We start from the raw sequence: 22,243 nt of genomic DNA, 5'->3' as shown, positions 1-22,243 counted from the left end.
TAGTCTGGTCTTATTTCAGACACACAAGATAGTCAGACTATTTACTACAGGACCTAAGAATATATTTAACTGCTTCCCTATAAAGAGGTGGGAAATTAGATGTGTCTTTTAGTGCTTTGCAGATCCATCTTCTATTCAGCTGATGCCAGCAGAGATCATACATGGCAAAGTGTTCTGAGGAGTCTGTGAAGATCAGTCCTTTACTAATTTGGCGTTTAGGCTGCAGTGTGACAGAGTGCCCACCCTGAGCATTGTTCCATTGGCTCGGAGGAGCACCTTGTGGGACAAGGCTATTTCTTCTTTTACCTGTGGCATGCAGTGCAGGTGTAGTTCTTTGTAAACACCTGAAAATAGCAGCCACAGAAATAAGCTTAACAAAGCCTCATTTTGTCAGATACTCACAGAATTCTGAATTTGTATACACGTGTAAGATAAGTAAAATAGCATTACCTGAAGAGTGTTTCTTAAATGTGACATTAGTCTGCAATCTTTCTCTCTGCCACATGATGGAGATAATGATGTAAGATATATAAACAGTGCTGCAAAGGGCTCTCACTTCAGGGAAAGAAGTTCCAACTTGGTTTATAGTAGTTGTTCCATTAACGTTGGCTTTGCACTAGAATTGATGGAGGAATGTTCTCAATAGTATCTGTGGGGTGTTTTGTTTAAAGCAATGTTTGCTTACATGTTCTTTTTGGTTTTGGTTTGCTTTGTTGGGTTTTTTTCCCTCCACAAAGGCAAATAAGCAGGAATGCCTTTACCAAATAACCAGGGGTAGTGATGCAGCAAAACACCAAAGTCTGTATTTGGTAAAACGTTCAAAAGAACTTGCTTAGCTTGCATTAACTGTACTGGGACTTCAGGATGTACTTAAATGCTCACAGTTTGGGCTCAGATATGGCCAAGAGTTGGGCTGTTCTTCTGTAAAAGCAGGGAATTTGCAGAAGTTCATGCTTACCAAGTTAAAAAGAGCACATCCTAGATCCTGCTCTCACCATGACTCTGAGTCTGTGCATCCTGGGGAGGCCAGGGGAGAATCTAGATTAGCTGATGCATGTGTTGTACACTAGAACTCTTGCATCTGCTCTCTCCTCTTTTCTTCATCCTGAGCATCAGTCCTGATCCAGAAGCTGTCAAAATCATATGTGCAAAATTCCCAGCAATTTATGACCTTTGGATCAGGCCCATATGCAAAGATGGATTTTCTCCTGGAAATTTTTTTAGCGATACTCAGAAAACTCCTGGCAAGAGATGTATTTAATTTTGATGGTGAGAGTTACTGTGTTGTACTTGTAATCATAATGTAGTAACAAGACATTTGCAACAAAACTACTATAGGCTGAGATGCATCCAGAAAGGAAGAAACCCATTCTCCTTCCCAGTCTGTCAATTTTTTTTTTCTGTGGCTGTTACACTGAGGACAAAAGTTCCTTTGCTGATGTCAGTGCAGTTACAGCTGCACTGTTGTCAAGTTTCTTAGATTGAATATTTGGTGGATGAAGCAATACTCTCACTCCTCTCCATAGATCCACCTGTCTTGTGAATCAAACATGCTGTCCTTCATCCAAATCCTGCATTCAGTTCTCAGCCCCTCACTACAAGAAAGAGTCTTGGGGCTGGAGCGTGTCCAAAAGGAATGGAAGAAGGGAGTGGAGCTGGAGAAGGGTCTGGAGCAGAAGTCTGATGAGGAGCAGCTGAGGGGGCTAATCCTGGAGAAAAGGAGGCTCAGATGGGGCCTTGTGGCTCTCTACAACTCCCTGAAAGGAGAGTGTAGCAAGGTTGGGGTCAGTCCCTTCTCTCATGTCACAGGCGACAGGATAAGAAGAAACGGCGTCAGGTTGCACTAGGGGAGGTTTAGATTGGATACCAGGAAAAATTTCTTCACCAAAAGATTTGTCTAGCATTGAACAGACTGCTCAGGGCAGTGGTGGAGTCGCCATCCCTGGAGTTACTTAAATGCTGTGTGCATGTGGCACTCAGGGACATGCTTTAGTGGTAGGCTTGGCAGTGCTGGGTTAATGGCTGAACTTGATAATCTTACAGGTCTTTTCCAACCGAAATGATTCCATGATTTTGTGATTCAGTGCTGCTTGTTGAATTCCTTGTGCTTTGGTCCTTTTATCTCCTGCAAAATTCTCATTTGAGGAACTGTTCAACTCTGTGATGCTGCAAATCCATCAGTCCAGTGTCCACCTGTGAATATTTTTTTCCTTGATTAGAATTTGTATTTAGAGGCTTTTCCTTGATAGGTGCCTTTCGTAAGGCATTTTTGCAGTTATAGTTACATTTTAAGTGTTCCATATTTGTAAAATGTCCTTTAGAATGCTCTCAAAGTTTAAAGAAGTGACATTCTGCCCGGATAGCAGCACATAACTGTGTGTGTGTCTGTGTGCACCCACGGGCTGATGGAATAACTTCTCCAAATGTTAAAGAGTTTCTCCTCAGAAGACTTTTTCCAGAGATGCTGCTCCCCGTGCTCTTGGGTTCTGCGCTTATGTTTTTTTCATGAGAACAAAGATTAGTCCTTCATGGTCCTAAACTCAATGCATGTGCATGACTTAAAGGCATTACCTACCAATAAATAGGAGATTAGCTGCGGCTTGTGTGTTTCCTGATCAGTTCAGGTTTTTTCAGATGGCTCGTTGTTATCCCGTTTCCTTTAACGATGGGACACTTTAATGAGTTTGCCATCTGACATACATCTGCTTCCTGTTAAACAATACCTTCATTCTTCTAGAGCTGCTAAACTCATCTTTTATCCTACAAGATTTTTATCTGTGCCTTGAAAACAGCATGTACAAATCAGTGTCAGCATATTCGTTTACTTGCTGGGGACTTTTTTTTGTTTTTAATATGTTGTTGAGAATGAATAGCAAAATAGGCATCTCCTTTAGTGCTTATTTGTTGGAAAATGGGAGAACATGGATATTATTTGTTTAATTAGGGGCTGGTCAGCCCGGCTCATGTTTGAAATCCAATAATATTGGCTTTTGTGGCTGACATTATACGATCTCTAATAGTTATTCTCTTCTCCCAGGAAAGTTAAGGAGCTGCTTCCAGAAGGGGGTGGGGGTGGAATTTGAGGCTGTTAATGTTGTTTCTTTGAGGGAAGAGTCTTCAGCAGCTCAGTGATGGTCTGTCTCACGCGTGTGCAGAGTTAGGGCTCTGTGATCATCAGACTCTCTTAAATCAATCCAGCCTGCATTGAGTTTGTGCATCTGCCTCAGTGCCTCTCTTTTTCCCATGTTTTGGGAACACACAGCCATGCCGGATCTCTGACTGTGTCTTTCCCCTTCGCTGCTCAACATTGCCCCTCCAGAAAAACTTTTTTTCTCTTCTCTCTTTTAAGCACAGAACCATTCTGTAGCAGAGGAAAAACCAGATAGAATTTTCCTTGTATTTATCTTTTCTACGTAACGTCCCTTATATGTTGCTTTTATGAGCGTGTGGTGCTGTTTAAAACAAAATCCTGCTGGATGTGAAGTTCTGCCACACCGGTCCAAAGCACATCTGTGAGAATGGCTTGTAACCAAATTAAGCAACCCTGTGGGGCACATAATGTTTTGTCTCAGGCAGGAATTTAGTTCCAAACATTCACATATGCCACGTGACAAGTGGAAAATCGTTGGGGTTAGAGCTGGGGAATGAGAGGAAGCAAGGTGCAAATATTTATTTGAGGCTTAGTGGATGCCTGAAGCAGAATAACGAGTATAATTCAGGAATTTTGTATTTCTTCTCGTTTATATCTTGCAGTGGTCTCCCAGCTCACACAGGGTTAATGTTATTTGCTTGAATACGAGGGTATTGCCGATTACCTCAGGTGGCTGCTGATGCATGATCTGAAACCTTTGTTTTAATTATACTCTTGGCATTGTGGAGATCGATGTTTCTACCACCCTTTGCCTCTGGCAGTGCTGCAGAGCCACGTGTTCAACACCAAAGAGCTGTGGAAAGTTGTTTGGTGCAAACGCAGCTTGGTATTTTTCCCTGTGATAGCCCAGCCAGGGGTTTCACGTCTCTTTGGCTTCGTGCAGTCTTATAGGAAGGTGCCGTGTGTGAACTTGGTTTTTCACCGTTTTTCTTAGGGAACGAAGCCAGGAGATCTTCCCTGGTCATTGCTATGCCAGTGTTGTCATACTTGCCTGAAAAGTTTTGTTTCTAGTGCCATCAGTGTTTATTAACAAAGCTCTTCATCATTCCTTTAACATATGACCTTGTCTGTTCTTTCCCCACGCTCCCACCTTCCATCTCTCAGAGCTGCAGGAACATGGCTGATGGCTTTGACAGTCTTTCATTCATGTTAAGATTACAAATTACCTTCACTGGGTTCCTTGTGGAGTCTGTAATTTATTGAGGAGGATCTGGGAGACAGCATTAATTGAAGGTTTGGAAGAAAATAAGTCTACTGTGTCAGCTTTGGCGTATCCCATCGATGATGGGTCCTTTGCACCTTCACCTTCTGTCAGTGCTGTGGAAAGCTACAGGACTTCATGAGGGTGGCTATTGCTGTGGCCTCTGATGTGTCCAGGGGAGAGGCTTACCTTATTTCATGCTGTCTTTTCAAATCCCATCCTGGGGAAAGTATATTTATAGCTGGAACATCAGTTTATCGTAATCCAGATGTATTGGGCAAGTGTGTGAAGAATTTTAGGAGGACAAGACACTGAAACAAATTTACTGTGATTATCAATGGAAATATTTAACTCCAGTGGGCTGACAGGATTGTTTTATTCTGCTGTAACTTGAACCTGTTAACCCCTCCCCCCATCTTTTATAAAGAAGATGATTTAAAAAAAAAAAAAATGGGGAGTATATAAGGGACTAGGTAAAGGGAAGATTGTTCTCCTGAAATTAGCTGTTTATGTACCCTTGAAAAACAGTATATTTTTTATGATATTCAAAAGTGGATTGTTGGACTTTTCTCTGTAATTACAATAGAGAAGGCACAGTTTGGCACCCCAGCTCAGACACTGTGTACAGCACTCCTCAACCTCCTCAAAAAGACTTGGACAGAGATGGCACCTCTGCCCTTGTCACAGTGAGTGCAGGTGGCAGGTCAGGTGCGAGTTTGAGAGCTACCTCATGAGCAGTATGTCCTCCCTGAAGTGAACAGATATCCTTGCTGTTGGCCTTTGTGATATTCATACTCTCAAAATCCTCATCATGACTGTTTGCTCTTCTCCCATCTCTCTTGATGTAGGGAACAGTGGAGGGATGGGTGAGAGCAGTTTCTGGGTTGGAGGTGCAGTTTCAGGGATGTTGGGAAAGCTCTTAACAAGGTGAGCCTGTTCCTCCTCTGGCTGTTTGTGCCAATCTCTCCTTCAGTATTTACTCTAACGTTTGTAAAAGCAGATAAGTCTTCTGGAGAGCAGAGCCTGCTGGAGACAGGGAAAACCTGAATAAACAAACATGTGCCACAGATTAGTAAGAACATCTGTACGTTTTATATTGTTTTGAGAACACATACCACAGTTTTTCATTTCTTAGGCTTTTTTAGCTTCTCCCTTTGTTTCTGTCTCTTTCTTTTCTTCTTCTTTTTAAATATATTGCTAATAAAGGTTGGAGGTAGAAAGCACAGCTGGACTCTGCATGACATGCCACTGTTTAATTTCTAGCTTGGAGGATGAGAAGAAGAGTTGTTTTATTGTATCCTAGAAGAGAATAAAGCCACATGCAAATTCCAGCCATGGACATCTGTTTCCTCTTTGTGCGAAAGAATTCTCATATTTGGAAGGGAATCCCAGTTGTGAAGGGGCTGGTGAGGTTTTGGTTTTTTTTTTCTTTTGGTTCTTCCCCCTGCTTCTTTACCACTCCTTCAGCATTCTGCCCTTGCTCCCTGGCTCCTGTTTTCCTGGGTCAGTGTCAGCTTACAATTTAGCATCAGATATCAAATGGGTGAATTTTGATTTACTTTAAAATGTTGTGTTGTAGCTACAAAGAGTATTATTAAGTTCCCCCTTAAGTTTCTTTTATTTGATCAAACAGTATTTGGTAGGATGACTTTTGCTCTGTCATAAATCTTCAGTACTTGCAGGTTGGTATTTTTCTTTAGAAGTGAGATATGTGTGTCTGTTGCTTTGGCCATGAAATACAACTATTTCTAAAAGAAACTTATTAAAAATAATCTTTTGAAATCATCTTGTGTGAGGGGAATTAAGTAGATCTGTAGAAGTAAGAATCTGCAAAGTTCATTACCTTAAGTTAGGCATCAGGTGCTAAGGACTGCAGGAACCAGAGCAAATGATAATTTCACTAACCTATAAAACATTTTAGAATAATGATTTGCAGCTGTCTGGGGGCTTTAAACTTGTCCTTTTGTGTGTGTGTGTGTGTAAGGGTTTGAACAAACAGCACAGTTATATAACATTAGGCCAGACATGAGAACTGGTACTCTCTGTCTATTTTATATTAATGTCGAATGAGGGGTTGGTGGAGCTTGCCAGGGTTTCATATTTGCTGGCAGCAAGTTACCCACATGTGTGGACCACATTTTTATTGTTGCCTTAGCCTATTTCAGGCATAAATATTGCTGCCTAGCAGGGTGTGATCCTGTTCATTGCTGAAGAGCTTTTCTTTTAAGAAGCAGAATATGAAAGGGATTGAAATGCTCCGAGTGTTCTAATTAAGACTCTGAGATTTTGTCACGTCTGTCGTGGTGGAGGAAGAAAGGGCAATAAGCCATCTAAGGGCTACCCTTGCAGAGCTGTTTCTTTTTGCATATATTAATCCTACTTTTGGGTGTGGGCTGTTAGTCTGGTCTCTTAGGGAAACAAGGCTTATGCAAGCAGGGTGTATGCACACATGAACACACAGCAGCCCTTCCACGTCTTGACCACGGAAATGTGGCAGAAGGGCAGAGGCTGCAAAGATAAATAGAAGTTCCTATAAGTTTCTTGAAAATATGTCTGTGAGGGGAGAAGAAAGGTGGTTAAGAGGTTTGAGGGAAGGATTGTAATAGGAACTTTCAACAATGGCTGTGGAATAGATCTTGAGAAGAAATGTGATGGAAGTCCCTGCCATGGGAATATTGCTGAATGTGGCTTGGAAATGATTTGGCTTCAGAGAATCTGATGGCAAAAACAAAATCTGCAGGAAGCCAGACTGCATTTCATTCCAATACCCATTAAATTGCTTGTGAGGGTTTTGCTCTTAAGTCAGGTTGTTGTCAAACAGGCTCCAGTGGGCAATGGTAAGAAACGTAGGGCATCTCATTAGGACCATCTTAGTGCAGCAAAGGTGCTGCTGCTCTGCTTGTTGTTCATGGTGCTTGGGTTTTGCAAGTTTTCAAACTCTGTTAAAGTGTGACTTAAGAATGTTTAAGCCCTTATCCTGCAGCCATCCTGGAGAGGAGGGATCCCAGTGGCTGTGCACGTCCCAGTCTCACACATCCAAGATTGTCCTGGGTGTTTTGGATGCTGCACATCTCATGGGGCGTGTGGGGAAAAGTGAAACTGATAATCCCCATCCAGCTCTGACCCCGCTGAGCAGGACATGGAAAGCAAACACCACTAATGCCCAATATCAAACAGCAACCATGAACAAATTTCCTCTTTGATTGAAATGCTTCTAGCTAGGAGATAAAAGCAGGGTTATGTCAAAAGCTTCCCTTGTTGGCTTATTAACAGCTGCATAATTTTGCCACTCATTTACAGGCATTAAAAAGCAAAACTTGGGGACTGTATTTGAAAGCTTGTTTTGTTTGGTGTACAACTGGATACAGAGCATTTCCTTTTCTCTCTTTTAACAGATTTGAAGCAAATGTATTGGCTATTGTTTCTTTTTTCCCCTATTTTTTTGGCCTGGATAATATAAGATTATGTTGCTTTTCATTTTACACTGCAAAGAAACAATGCCATATAACTCTAGTTCAACAGTGATGCAGTAGCATGGTGTATATATATAATCTTCTCGTAAATATATTACCACACATTACTGTCAAATACCTGGACTTTTTCACCCAGTATTAAAAATGAAATTTAATTGCTACACTAGAGTTTCAAGACCCTGATGAATAAGAGCCATGCCTGACCTTTATTGTGGGGCTCTCAGATGCCACCAGGGGCATTGCTTATTGTCCAAGATGACAAACTTCCTCTGAGATTTCAGTTTGTCAGCTCAATGTACAGCAGTGACATTGATTTCTTCTCACTGCCATTTCCTGCCTGAATAGATAACAAATTTTCTGTGGCAGGTGTCTGTCAAGTTTAGTTTTGCCTGGCAGATTAACTTAATAGACTCATTTATTAATCATTAGTTGCAACACAGTGAGGCAGACAATACTCTTTTAACTCTTGGGATGTTGAATAGATGTACCATTTCAGATTCCTTTGTGTACCTTAAATTTGGGTTTAATAAGCCATTCATATCTTTACTGAATGTTTTTATCCTGACATTACTCAGAGCAAAGATATTGGCATTAGTTAAGTGTGTTCTATTTTGAGTATGTACTCCTTTTCATGGCAAAAGGTGAATTAGTACTTTCTGAGACTAATAATTTGATGCAGGAACTGGTGAAGGACAAGAAAGAATTTACTGGAGAATTTTGAGGGGGAAGGAACTGTAAGAGAAGGCATAACCTCGTAAAGTGATGTCTCCTGCTGCAAAGAATCACTGTGTTTGTGATGAAAACTGACTCAGATACACGTTAGCCCTGCACAGCCCCCCGAGCTGATGGAGACATACATTTGCTTCTTTTCCCCATGTGCTAAGAGGGTCGTGAAGTGTTTATCAGGGCAAAATCTGTAAGGGACCTGGAAGTGCACAGGCACTGCTGGGGACACATGACAGCAGGAATGAGCCTAGACAGAGATACAGGCTGTTGCTGTACAGAAGCACCTCGTGTTACAGGCCATGAGAAGAGAACCACCAAGTTCCTCCCTTGGGTTTTAGTTGGGTTGTGGTAGCTCTTCACAACCTGCTTTTAATTCTCAAGGGAGCTTGCTCATGGGAAATCACCAGGAGATATTCAAGGGAAGTTTCTGCAGCTGATGCCCAACTGCAAAACCCTCTGGTTGGAGCACAACTGCTTTCAGCTCAGCATCTGTGAGAGTGTGCATTGCTGACGATGTCTTTTTGCCAAGCTGTGCTCCTGGCCTTGGGAACGTGTTTCTTGAACCATCCTTATGGCTTTCTTGGCTGAGTGTCAAACCAAGAATGTCCCTGCATTAGATCACACTGCTTATTGCTCTTCTAGCCCACCCTGGTAACAATACATTAACCTCTCAGCAGGGAATGTGATAAACAAAGTAGAACTGCTTTAGTGAAACCAGTCATTTAATGGCAGCGTACATAAAGTGTCCGTAAAGATTTGTAAGTGTAATAAGCTGCAGTTCACTGGGGGAACAATAACTGTTCCTAATTTAGCCAGTTGAGGAACATGCCAACCCAATTTGCTTTTGTAACATTATGTTGTTGTTCTTTTTTTTTTTTTTTTCCCCTTTTCCCACCTCTCCAGATTCCTTTCTCTCTGGTACAGTTTCCCCTCTGGGAGTCCTTAAAGGTAAGTCCTCTTTAATGATGGAAATACAGAGTCACACATTTTGCAAAGGCTTTCCATGGTAACCTATCTAATTTGATTATTGCAATTAGGGGCATGTCCACGAATCAGTATGTGCCAACCTACCTGTGCATGTGAAAATCATTTGCCTGAATATCTGATAAATAGCAGGGAATATCTAACCACTGCTCTGTGGCCTGCAGGCTAAATTTTACTCCCAACATGCCAGAAATCTTGTCTTCAGCTCAACCTTTTTTTACTGCTTAAAAAGAGTGGTAAATGTCTTGTGTTGTGTGAATTTTTTTTTTTTTAAATTTTCATTTTTTTAGTGCTTCGCTCTTTAAAGTAAGAGGAAATTGTGAATGATACAGAGAAAGCTGTTTGAGAGGGGTTTTGTAGACATGGAGAGACTCTCAATGTGTTGCTTAAAAGCTGTTTTGATTGGCTGCCTATACTTTATTTAGAGGTCGTTTAAAGAAGGTGTCAATGGATGATGTTTTAATAGTGCAGTTGTTTGGAATGATGTGCTGTTCTCCCAACAGCTGGCTGCTTTGTTTATCATGGTCAGAGTCAGGGTCTAGATTTTTGAGCAGAGTTGGGATTTGAAGACGTGGAATTTCTCCTTCCCTCTTTGAACTCACCACAGAAGATGAATGGTTTTTTCGGGTGCTTTGAGATCCTGGGTTGGAAGCACAGAGAATTATTGCAGGTCATTAAAAGCATCGCAGCAAAATATAATATTATAAAAGAGGAGCTGGGGAGAGAAACTTTCTTCTTGTTAAGGGTGCTGGACTTCAGAGCAAGCTTGGCACTGAGACCCAAACTTGGTGCTGGTGTGTTGTGTTGGGACAATAGTTTTTCCTCCCCTTCTGTGTCTCTAGCTTGGGATGGGGGGAACAAGCCCACAGTGTGAATATTTGCATGTAGAGGCTTTGGGGAGTCCAGTATAAAGATGAGTGCACAGGTAGGAGGAGCATGAAATACATCAAGAGCCTTCACAGAACTGTGTTTCGCAGAGGATCCTGTAGGTATTCTGTGAACTCGGCTTGCTGTGGTGTCTGGGTATCATCCCATTGCACAAGGCAGCTTGAGCTGCCTTATTAGGAATCTGTTTCCCTGCCAGTGTCTAGGAATGGCTTTCTATAAACTCTTCAGCAGCTCCAGTGGCCTGACCTGCCCACAGTTAGTGCAGCAGCCGTGCTTGGGAGCAAGAGGTGGCAGAGCTTGAAGAGAAAAAGTGCAGTGTTCTTGCCAAAACCACATAAACCAGCACCATTGTGTAGCTGGTTTCAGAAAGTAAAGTTGTTTTAATTGATATCCACGTAGCTGTGACAATAAAATGTATCATTTACATTACAGGCTTTAAAGAAGACAGTTTGAATTTAGCCAGCTACAGGAGTGAGTCACTTAGGATGAGGCATCATGTTTAATCTAAAGAGGTCAGTGCAGATCTGAAGAGAAACAAAACCATGTCAGTTTGTTCCACAAACCTGTTGCAATGTATTCTTCTACTGGGGAACCAAGAGTGGGAAACTGCAAAAATCAGTCTGGCATGCACCAGACACTTTGGCTCAGCAGAGGGAGAGAGCTCAGGGTTTGTCATGGTCAAAGCCAGGCAGTGAAAGCAGAATACATTTTGTTTATCTGAATGAAGCTCTTAAAAAATTGTCAGTACAACAAATGACAAAAACCATTATGGTCCCATCAACAGGCTGGATGTGGCCAGTAGCATCAATGAGAGTGTGGCTCAGGGAAAGGCTTCTCACGGGTGCATGAAGGCAGCGTGAAGAGACAGTAATTATGAAGGACTAGGAATGCAAAGGATGAGAGAAAAATGGCATGAAGCCTGAACAGAAAAGAGTCATTGAGACGATGCCTGAGGGACCATTCTGCACTGTATTAATGGGATTACTTGAGAGAGTAACTGCAGGAGCAGTTGGGAGTGATGCGTGTGGGACGTCTCACAGATCAGAACAGAACAAGTGCCCTGGCTGTGTCATTTTTAAAACCACTAGTACTAAATTGCATAAGCTGATGGAACATAGATTCAGTCTCACGATTCCCTGAACAAGCTAATCACCGTAAAAATGAGGAAAAATATCTTTCCACTATGAAAGGACAGTTAGTGAGGCACTTGGAAGAGAACAGTTTCCTTTTCCTTCAGATATGTGCTGGTTGCAACCAGCAGCAGGGTGTTAAGCTTAAAGAAGCCTAATAAAGGCTTGTCATAGGTAGCAAATTGGGTGTTTCTATATCCCATTTTCTCTATCTACGTTGCTCCAAGCTGCTCTAGTTATTCCATATGCTTCCAGCATGCTTTAGCCACATAATTTACATGCACAGTTTTCTCCTGTCTGTGAATGTGGGCCAGCTGTCCTGTGTGAGAGTAAACTTGCATATCATGCACTAAACTAAGTTAGAAGAAGAGAGAGCATTGTGTAGATCCCTGAACTATAAGGTTACGTTTGCTGTGGGTGCTGGCAAAGGGGGTTTGCAGTGATTAGCAAGAAACAGATACTGCTTCAAATACAAGTCTTACTGCCAGTGACTCAGGTGAACATAGAAATTAGCAATAGTTAATAGACTCCTTCTTTAGTTCACAATGACTCAAGAAAAAAACAGTAAAGAAATTATGGTGCTTTTAATTAAAAAACAAACAAACAAACCCCCACAAAACCCAAACAAACAAAACAGCAACAAAAACAAACAAACAAAAAACCCCCACACCTCCTCTTTTATTTCTGGATGTAGGTAGATCCACTGCTATAATATGTGCTTAGTGTAATTTTTCTTCCCAGTTCTCTATTCTTCTATATTTTATTTGAAGTATAAATTATCTATTTATTTATACTTTAATTATCTATTTATTTATAATTTAACCAAACCAAAAGGGAGAAGGAAACTGCTACGGTGGATGAGATTTCAGGACAGACATTGTAATTCTCTGCTGAGCTAGTGTAGTGCTTCTCTGTCCTTTTAATCCAAGCCTTACAGCTAAAACAATTCTGAGTTTTTCTCAGAGTTCAGGGCAAGAAGGGGTGTTTGAAATCTCATTCACTTTCTGCTACAGCAGCCCTCAGAGGAGCACCATGGTTGAATACCACTGTGACAGTTTGATCAGGTTTAGGTTCTTTTATGTGGGGCTAATGCTTCTGATCCCATCTCAAAACCAGCTGGCCATGAAGAAAGGCAACAGAGCATAGATGTAGCGTGCTTCCCAAATGCCAGCCAAGCACAGTGCCTCCCATATTAGTTCAGGTTTTGGAATAATGTTTTAAGATACAGTCCCCTTGTATGCTGCCCTGGAATTTCCAGGGTGCCTCTGTAACTTGCTTTGGAAATACTATATGTGTGTTCTTCATTGTGGGAATTTCACATTGTGGGCTGCGCATTTGGCATGAAATTGTTGTGGGTTACACAGAGTCTGGTGCAGCTCTTGCTTTCACCCTCCTGCCAGGGCTGTGTAGTCTCTGCTCAGATGACTACAGTGATGTGGAGCCCATCCCTTCTTTCTGTTTTGTTCTGGTCAGACATTTTTATTCAGCACTTTTAATCATCATATCTGAGTTCCTACTAGCAGCATATAAGTGATTTGTCATTTACTTCATGTTTTAATCCATAATTCTTCTCCTTTAGACCTAACTGAGAAAAGATAAACTTTAATTTCTGCTGGGGCGGTATTACAGAAATACAAGTTTTGGGGTTTTTTTGAATAAAATAGAGTTTTTAAACCATACAGAAAATCTGGTAGGTTTTGAGTTCAGAAACATCTTGTCAAAAATGCCTCTTTCTTATGGCTCACTGGAAGCAGTCAGCTTCCTCAAAGAACAGTGCTGTAAGATAAACCCGTCTCAGGTGAAACAAGGCTCAGTCCTCTTGGGTTTTATATTTCTGCATGTTGGCTGCGCTTCAGAGCCAGCCTCTGAGAGTTACTCAAATGCAGCTGGACGTGTAGAATGGTCTCTTTTATAGACCCAATGTATTGTATGTCTGGAGAAAAGGCTTTGGTAGCCGGTGAGGAGGGAAGGAGCAGGCAGGACTGGAGGACATGGGTCTCAAATGAGTAGGCTTGAAAAACAAGGGGTTTTTTGTTTGTTTAGTTGGTGGGGGTTTTTTAAGGAAAACAAACCTACCGTCCTGGGAACCCTTTGTCTTTTTCACTAGACATGTCTGATTCTAAGACAAGACACTTGGATGTTCCTAAGACTGTGTAACATCAGGGTCAGCCAGTCCTGTCCCTGCACACCCATCCTCTCTGGGAGGGCTGGCTGTGCTGCTGCACTGGCCCAGGAGCTGCTAAGAAAGATAAAAATCTTGAACTGACCATGCTCAAGGTGAGGTCTGGCTCTTCTGGCACTCAGTGTGGCCAGGGTTTCCCTCTTTGTCTAGGTGCTGAGCAAAACTTAAAGCTCTTGGACTTTCTGCAGCTCTAGCGAGCCCACAAGTTTTTTGTCACTGGCTTTAGCAATAAGATAATTTTCTCAAATCTGTAGGTCTCACAAATTAACAGGTATTTTACAAAAAGAGGTATTTTGTTGGCCTTCAGAGGCAATAGCTGGAGACAGGGAGCTGAGATACGTGAGCAGGTCTCCCTCGTGGGTTGCTGTGCCGTAAGGCGCTGAACAAGCAGAGGAAGGAATGCTTTTGGTGGCTTCAGGAGAAGAGGGTGACTGCACATGGGCACATTTCCACCCTGTGAAATAAGTGGGCCATTGTAGTAGAGAGAATGGGGAGAGTCCAGCTGTTCCTCTGTGAGGCTGAGCAGGATCTGAAAATTGGTTGGGTCAGAACGGAAGTTCCTAGGGTTGGTTCTAAGCTAGTTTCTGCCCACACGATGGAGAGCAGGTTTGGGACTGGATTTAGGTCCTCTGTTATCTGTTCAGGTTCATTTGTCACCCCACACAAGGCATTTTTATTGAGGGGAAATCTTCTGGTGAACTGAACCATAGGTCTAACAAACGTGAGGGCGTTGATGTGTGTATTCATTTGCTTGGTTCTCTTGGTTCCCCCCTTCAGAGAGCTCAACTTCTGGGGCCTGAGGTAGGCAGTACAGGGTGTGGACAAACTGTTCCGAGAGTGGGCTCAGCCTCACTCTTAGTGGTCAGTGCAGATATATTTTGAGACATATCTTGAATCTTGCTGTGCAAAGACTGCTTGGTGGCTTTCTGTGGAGAGTGAAGACTCTAATCTTTCTTGGAGCTCATTGCACCTGATTTTTAAAGTTAATAAGAATGAAAAGTTTACAGAATACTTCTGCCCAGGCAGCTGGGGTTCTCAGCAGTAATATACGTGTTTATAACTCCACCATTGAAACACTAAACCACATGCTATTTCCCTCCTAAAATTTACAGTCAGATCTGTTGCTGTTTAACAGGGCAAGTAGAAAATAGAAGAATGTAGCCAAACTGGGCCTTAAATGGCTCTTTCCCTGCTCTATGGGTAGGTGACTGTTTTCCCTTTTTCCTGGGGAAGCAGTCTAGTATTTCTTTTCTCTGTGCTCAGCTGCATATAAGTCAGGAGTAAATGAAACCCAGGCCCAGCTTTAAACCCATTTCCTTGCAGGCAGAGTGGTAAGTGTTCTACCATGCCTTGCTCCCTCTTTGAGCAAGGGTTGGGCTGATTTAGGGATTAAGTCCTAATGGTTAAATAACCCTAATGTGTCTGCCATTTGCTTAGGTGCTGTATCAGGAAAACATATTTCCACGGGGCGCTCGGAGGCGTGATGTAACGTGCAGCGTGTGCATGCCATTAGCATAACGGCTGCATTTTTTCTCACAAAGGAACAATGTACCCAACAGCTGTTCAGCAAACAGCCCTCTCTTTATTGGTGGCACAATAAGTGTCATTCACGCAGTCTTGAGGCGCAGTCGAAGGAATGCTGCCCGCCATCTGCACCAAAGAGGAGGAAACAAATGCAACCCTCACTCACAGCACTGCAGGCACGTTTGGGGGAGTCAGATGGTCTTGGGTCATCAGTGCAGCATTTAGAACGGCCAAAGGAAAGCAGTCAATAGGTACAGAGCCAGATTGTGATGCTCTTGGTCGTGCCTAGGCCAGGAGTGGTTCTCTAGAAGTTGCTGAGCTTGCCAGTGACATCTGGAGACGTTTGGTAGAATATTGAAGTAATCAGGGGCTCACCATTTGATTAGGGCCCTTGCTTCTTGGTGAAGAACCTTAAAAGACTCATGTAGTTCTTCCATGTAATTTATTCACACAAACCTATGAAGCACAGATTTATTAGCAGGTAGCAGCAGTGCAGATGCTCAAGGAAAACTGTCCGAACTTTGAAGTGATTTTTCTGAAGTGTGTTTTCCTCCCCAGACACACACATGGCCCTGCGTGCCATGGAAACGGAGTGTAGCTGTTCTGCCTTGCCATGGGAACACTGTTTTGAAGACATTTTCTTTAACCAGGCTTTTAGCACATCCATTTTGATTTGCATCCAAATGGGTCACAGACATCAATGCAGCATTATATGGGCAGAAAAGGGGAATGAAATGCTTTTAACATGAAAAATATGCTCTTGCATGTAGGCCAACTTTTGTTCTCTTTCAATTTATCTAGGATTTGGGTGGGTTTAATTCTAGGACCAAATTCAGTACTGGCATAAGTGAGCACAACTCCATTAGTGCAAATGGAGTCTCAACATTTTGTGTCAACAGTGAACTTAGATCATTGAATTTTTCCCATGTTTGGGCTTACATGTTTCCTGCAAGATAATATACACATGTACTTGCACATATGCTGCACATATGCACATAAAAATTCACTGGGGAGGACGTTTGGCTCTGTGCTCCATGTTTGACTTTATGTACAGAAACTGCAGTCAGCTTATGAGTTTTTTGCTTCTCCTGTAGCTAATGTGCCATGCATCTGTAAGGGTCAGCCATGCAGAATGCCACGTTGCAAGTAAAATCCCCAGCAGCAAAGGCAAACGTGAAAACTGCTTTTCTTCCCTCAGCTTGCAGGATTGCATGTGCTCACAGACCCATGTGATCAGGTTGTACAGATTCTTCTCCCCCCTGTTCTCGTCAAGTTGAACACTGTCTTGAACAGGGGGATGTGTAGAAATACTAGAGATGCTTATCATTGGAGTGAATTGTAATATTTACTCAGCTGCAGGCCTCAAGTTTAGTGTGTGCCATGAGGTCTGCTTGCCTCTTAGTGCCTGAGGAGTAGCAAGACCGAGATGTCTCATTCTCTGTGGTGTTTCCTGTGTCCACAGCACATGAGGAGTTCACGTTTGTAGGCACCATAGATTCCCCCACCCCGTATTTAAAGGCAGCAGTAATATTTTCCTTTTTTGCTCGTTTTCAGTCTGGAAGGCCTTAGGTATATCCTGAGAGTGACATTCCAGTGCTCCCTCTGCCCAACAAAATGGGGTGTCCTCGTGTTCTCAGTATCAAAAGAGCTAAATAACATTTGTGGTGAGAATTAGAGGACACTGGCCTGCAGAACAGTGTGAAATGGGATCTCTAGGAAGAAAAGTAAGGCTCTGCCCACATATAAAACTTGACCCTTCTCTGTGAACATTATCCCTGTGAATAATTGGAAATCTACATTCAGGCTTCCTGCTGTGTCCCATCCCCTGAGGCCACACCCTCTGTATTGCTTTACATGGTGCAGCAAAGCACAGCGAGATTTACATATATATCACATAAAAGTGTTTACAAAAAAAATTAGCATGTGATTGAGCTGGGAAGCTGCAGAGGGCCCCAACTGTACGAGTTTCCATGTGCTTCAGCCAGAAGATTTATTTCCAATTTGTTATTCATAAGGGAAGAGCGAGAGATTGGGATGGGGTCCTTTGAAGTGGAAAACAAAGTCCTCTATTCAGCCTTCAGCTTAATAGAATACACATGACACAGGCTTGGCATGGCGGCTGCTTTCATGTAATGTGCTCCTTGTCATTTTGCTTCCCTAGGCTGTGAATGCTAGTGGGAATGGGTATTGCCCTGGAAAAGTCAGGTTATCCCCTGCAGCCTTCTGCAGGAGGAGCACAGTGTGAGCAGGTAGGAGCATTTTTTGGTGGTGGTGGTGGGGAACCCAGGCTGAGCCAACTGTTTGCAGTCGTGTTGCTCGTAATTCCCGGGCTGCGTTTCATGCTGCAAGAGCACGTGTAAGGAGAGTGGTGTCATTGCAGGGCTTCTGCAGGCATTGCACGGGCACTTCTACCCTTTTTGGAGCTGCTGAGCTCTGGCCTGTGGGCTCTGAGCCTCCTCTGACGCCCATCCTCTGCCTGACCTGAGCTCTAGCTGTTATCCCCCCGAATGGAAGGCTCTTCCGAATCTGTGCAGCATCTAGGATGGGAGAGCGAGATCTGGGCCCTGTGTCACTGCAAATAACCAGCCATTCCATTCACAGTCAGTGCTTTTGGGATATTTGAATATGAATCCTGAATTTCTTTCCAGGAACAAGGCCCTGGTTAACCAGTAATCCACAAGTATCCAATATCTTCTGTGCTTTACCCTGTCTTAGTGGTGGTAAAACCTTCCCAGTGCAGCACGAAGGCAGGCGCTTTCAAACAACTTACAATCCCAACTTACCACAAAGCCCTGTCAATTAGTTGGCCCATAGGCTACGAGAGAAAGCATGAGTGGCCTTCAGCACGTCATCTTGGCCCATAGCATTGTGTGGTTAGAAAGAATTTGGACCAGAGTCCTGCTGGTCCTCTTGGCCCTGTGACACTTGTTCCTCTTGGCTTCCTCCGGCAATGATGTCCTCGTGCCCTGCTTCTCTCTTGCTCTTCTGCATGTTCAGGTTTGGAGCTCTGGGTGAATCACTGAAATTGGAGATGGAAAGAAACGCATGAAGTCATCTCATCCTGCCCTTGCCAACGCAGGATTATTCCCCACAGTACAATCTTGAGTGCCTTCTCCAATCTATTTTTAAATGACTCAAAGGAGAGGGCTTTCCTCTCCTCCCTGGGGAGGCTGGCTCTGCGGTTCAGTAGACCTCACTCTTGGGGAATTTTCTTCCTGTTCTCCAGCCTCAATTCTCCTTTTCCCTAATTTAATTGAACTGTTCCTGGCTCCACCCTTTTAAACAATTTTCCATATTGCATGATTGTTGCAAATACCTGTTGTCAATTTGCAGGCAAAATGGATGGGAATTCATCACCGTTTGCCTTGCTTGGCGAAGGCTCTTTGTGCAGAGCTGCATTGGGAAGCCAGGCTTTATCAGAAACTAGATTTCAGAGCTACATGCCAAGAAATAAGAATGACCTTTTCCTTCTTCTTCGGACAGTGACATTAACATAAAACCCCATCATGATTGAGAATAGGCTGGGCTTCTGGCAAAGCCATGGATGTCTGTATTAATGGGCTGATTTTTGTCTTAGTTCTCCAGCAGCTATTCCACGGTGCTTTTTTTTCATGGCAGAAGTAGCTGCTGTAAGTTCTTGGATTTAGCTGTAGAGGTGCAGACACTTGGAGAACGTTTAATGAAAAAATATAGTAATTCTGTTCTTTATCAAGTGGCTCCAGCATTTAAGTTTCAAAAGCCCTGATTTTCAATTTGAGGTTTTTTTAAGCACCTGAAGTGTTTTGAAAAGGGGTGTTGAAGGTGGGATTTATGCTATTGCAACACCCAGACACTTTGGAAGGCAGTGCCGTTTATCTTAGGGAGCACCGTGTCCTTCATCCAGCAGGACTGAGCTGTGGGAGAACTGTGTGTCCAAGAGACTGTAAGTTATTCCAGAAAAGCATATTATGGTTTTGAAGAATTATGAATCCCTATTTATTTATTTATGAGACGAAAATGAGTTTCTGCTGTGGGTGAGGGCAGAATACCATCCCATACTAAAAACACCAGGAAAAGAATGGCTAGCATTAAAGAGACTGGAATCCCTTCAGTGCTCTCGTACAGCAGAGCTGCAGCTATTTAGCTGTGGCAGGGTACCAAACAACATTGTGGCTGGCCATTGTTGCTTGAACAGTTTGATTTTTAAAACATTCAACTGAAATATAACCACCAGCCAAGTTGGAACAAGCGAGTCACGAGGGCAGCGTGTTAAATGAAGAGTCAGCAAACAGGGGAAGAGTTCTCCTGCTCCAGCGGAAAGTTGCTGTACTGAAGACCAGGAGCCCCAGAGCAATATCTCAGCCTAGCACAGCTACCAATTGCTTTTAAGGAGATTTTATAGTATAGAAGTAATATGACTTTAAAAAGAAGGGGAAGGCCACAGCTATAAAATAAAATTCCTGATTTCTCTGTGGTAGGCCTCAGAAGGGCCATGGATCCCATCCCGTTTTGCTCAGCACTGATCCTCACGTCGTAAACCAGAAACCTCTCCTCCAGAGAGCTTCCAGCGTTGAGTGTTTCAGGAGATGGGGATGGGGGGATGGAGCAGAGTGGAGGAGGAGAGAGCACGGTGACCACATGCCATGGTACAACCAGCCCAGCTGGCCTTTGCTGCTGACACGGGTCGGGCTCATCAGATGGGGTGAGGTGACTCTTGAGAGGTTTTTTAGGAGGTTCCTGTGGGTGCTTTCAAATGTGCATGTTGAAATGCTGCTGTGAGATGAGGGATGGCAGCAGGGTGCGTGGAAGCCGAGGAGAGGAGGGTATGTGGTCCCTAATGATGCCAAGTGAAAAAGAGAGATACACCTGCTTTGGGATATAAGGGGAGTGATAAGACTAATTCCTGAACGACGGGATTTTGGGGTGGAAAGTGACGGGAAGGGTTGGTTTGAGAAATGTAGGGGAGCAAACAGGACTTAGATGTCGTGGTTTTGGGGACTGTTTGTTCATTTTAAGTAGGAGCCTTGGTACATCTGAGCTGAGCTGATATTGGTTCTTGCATGCCTCTCCCCCCGCCCCCTTCCCGCTTAGTGTTTTGCTTTGCGTTGTTTTATCTGCCAAAAAGAAAAATAAATTCACAAAATATTTGCAAAGTTGCATGGCCACAGGCTTAAATACATACATATGAATTCCCTGAAAGCAATTTGCTTCAAGCCCTCGGTTCCAGACGTCTCTCTCACTCCATCTGCTCGCTCAAGTACACAAGTTCCTTGGGAAAAATCACTTATTACATCACTGAAAAATGCCACAAAAATAGCTTTTCACTTAAGTTCCCATCCTCGGAGTTAACTCACATGGGGATCAGATAGATTCAAACATTTAATAACTTTTTATTTTCCTTTCTCTTTAAACACAGGATCTCTGGTCATGGAAGCAGGGTCACGTGGTGGATTCTTGGCAGTCAGCAGTCTGTGGAGCTTTTGCAGGTGCAAAGGATTATATGTTATACTGGGAAAGACTAAAGAAGAAAGGGAAAAATGTGCAAATCTATTAAGTATAGCAGAACAACATTCCTTTGTAATTCAAGTTTGTTTAGAAGAAAATGGACCAGTTGTTGTTTGGAAATAGGAAAGTCAGCAAAGGAAAGAGAGGAATGGAAAAAAAAAAAAAAAAAGACTCAGCCAGGGTGTCTGTTTGAAAGACAACCAATTTGTTTTTGACAAATTTCTGTTATTTAAAAACCGGGGGCCTGTCAGTCAGGCTTTGTGATTATTTCGAAGTTGATCTGGAAAATCCTCATCCAGGAGGAACTTTGCTTGGGTGGGGGTTTGTGCAGCTGTCCGCTCCCAGCGCTTCCCCAGGGGCTGGAGTGATTGCAGCGAGAGGCCATGATTCACCATTCATGTGACAGCCCTGACAGCCATGTAGATTAACTGGAGGCAGGAGAGCAGAGGAGAGCACTGCTCAGCCCGGGGGCAAAAGCCTTCCACAGCAAAAAAACCCAGAGGACAAAACATCTGGGCAATCTCCAGACACTAGAACAAGAATAAAGAGTGGCAGAGTACAATACTGCACTATTTATTAGCAAACGAGCCAGAAGTTAATTGAATTCTTCAGTAGGCTTCTTGCTTGATTTTTAGCCTACTGTACTTGTTTAAAAAAAAAGAAACAAGAGAGGAAAAAAATCAATTAATGACTCATCAGTATAGCTGACAAGTTTGAGGGAGGAGAGACTAAACTGTCTTAATAGAAAAAACAGATTAGTAGTTAAGAGATGGATAGCCAGAGCTTTTCCCCATGGAGCTAAAATACATTTTGAGATTCCAAACTAGTAATAGAATATGTGGAAAAAATAATTCCTGTTTAAAGAGAAATTACAGCATTTCTTGAAATAGAGATTATCAAAAGCAAAGCTTGTTCTTTGATAACTTAAATTCAGAACCATTACATCGTATGTAATTTTTTTAAAAAATAAGTTGTGTTATGGGAAATGAAGTATTAATAGCAGCAGAATTCCTGCAGAGACTGAGGCTTCATTTTGAAGGGCACTGAAACTGCACAGCTGAGGGAAGGGACTGTGCCTGTGGCTGCACAGTTTGGTAGGTTGGGTGTGTGAGCAGTGAGGGAATGGATTAGGTAGAACTGATTCCATTTTGGGGCAGAGGGAATATTTTAGATGACCTCTCGTGGTCTAGTCCAGCTGTAATTTCTGTGTTTATGTGATGGGAAGGGAGTTTTATCCTGCTTAAAATCCCGCTGCTGGATTCTACACTGACTTCATCAATCAGTGCAAACAAAATCAGAGCGATTAAAGCAGATCGTTCATTTTTGTTTTGAAACAAGTCAAGCTACCAGACTAAAAATGTTTAAAATGCAATCTGTACGTCTGCAGGTGTGATGGGGATCATTAATTTACCTCTGTTGATTTCTTTACAGTCAGATTGATACAAAAACTGTGTTCAGGCATGTTCAGAGAGCTGGAAGGTTATCTGATTTACCCAAGGC

At 42.8% G+C, this 22,243-nt stretch overlaps 1 protein-coding gene across 2 annotated transcripts in view; it reads left to right on the top strand.

Annotated features, from left to right (window-relative positions):
- SLC25A26 (solute carrier family 25 member 26) overlaps positions 1–22,243 on the top strand; it is an 83,084-nt gene that overhangs the window by 48,788 nt on the left and 12,053 nt on the right. The window contains exons 6-7 of one of the 2 annotated variants that reach the window (XM_027889295.1): positions 9,455–9,499; positions 20,655–20,724. In XM_027889295.1, coding sequence (XP_027745096.1) covers positions 9,455–9,499; positions 20,655–20,724 — 115 coding nt within the window. The remainder of the gene's footprint in view (positions 1–9,454; positions 9,500–20,654; positions 20,725–22,243) is intronic. The other variant, XM_027889296.1, reaches the window with a different exon arrangement.

The sequence above is a fragment of the Empidonax traillii genome, unplaced genomic scaffold, assembly GCF_003031625.1.
Source record: "Empidonax traillii isolate 1590-97213 ecotype Southwest subspecies unplaced genomic scaffold, ASM303162v1 scaffold258:size685985, whole genome shotgun sequence".
Lineage (NCBI taxonomy): Eukaryota > Metazoa > Chordata > Aves > Passeriformes > Tyrannidae > Empidonax > Empidonax traillii.
The sequence above is the reverse complement of the archived record's forward strand: the minus strand, read 5'-3'. Positions and strand labels throughout refer to the sequence as shown.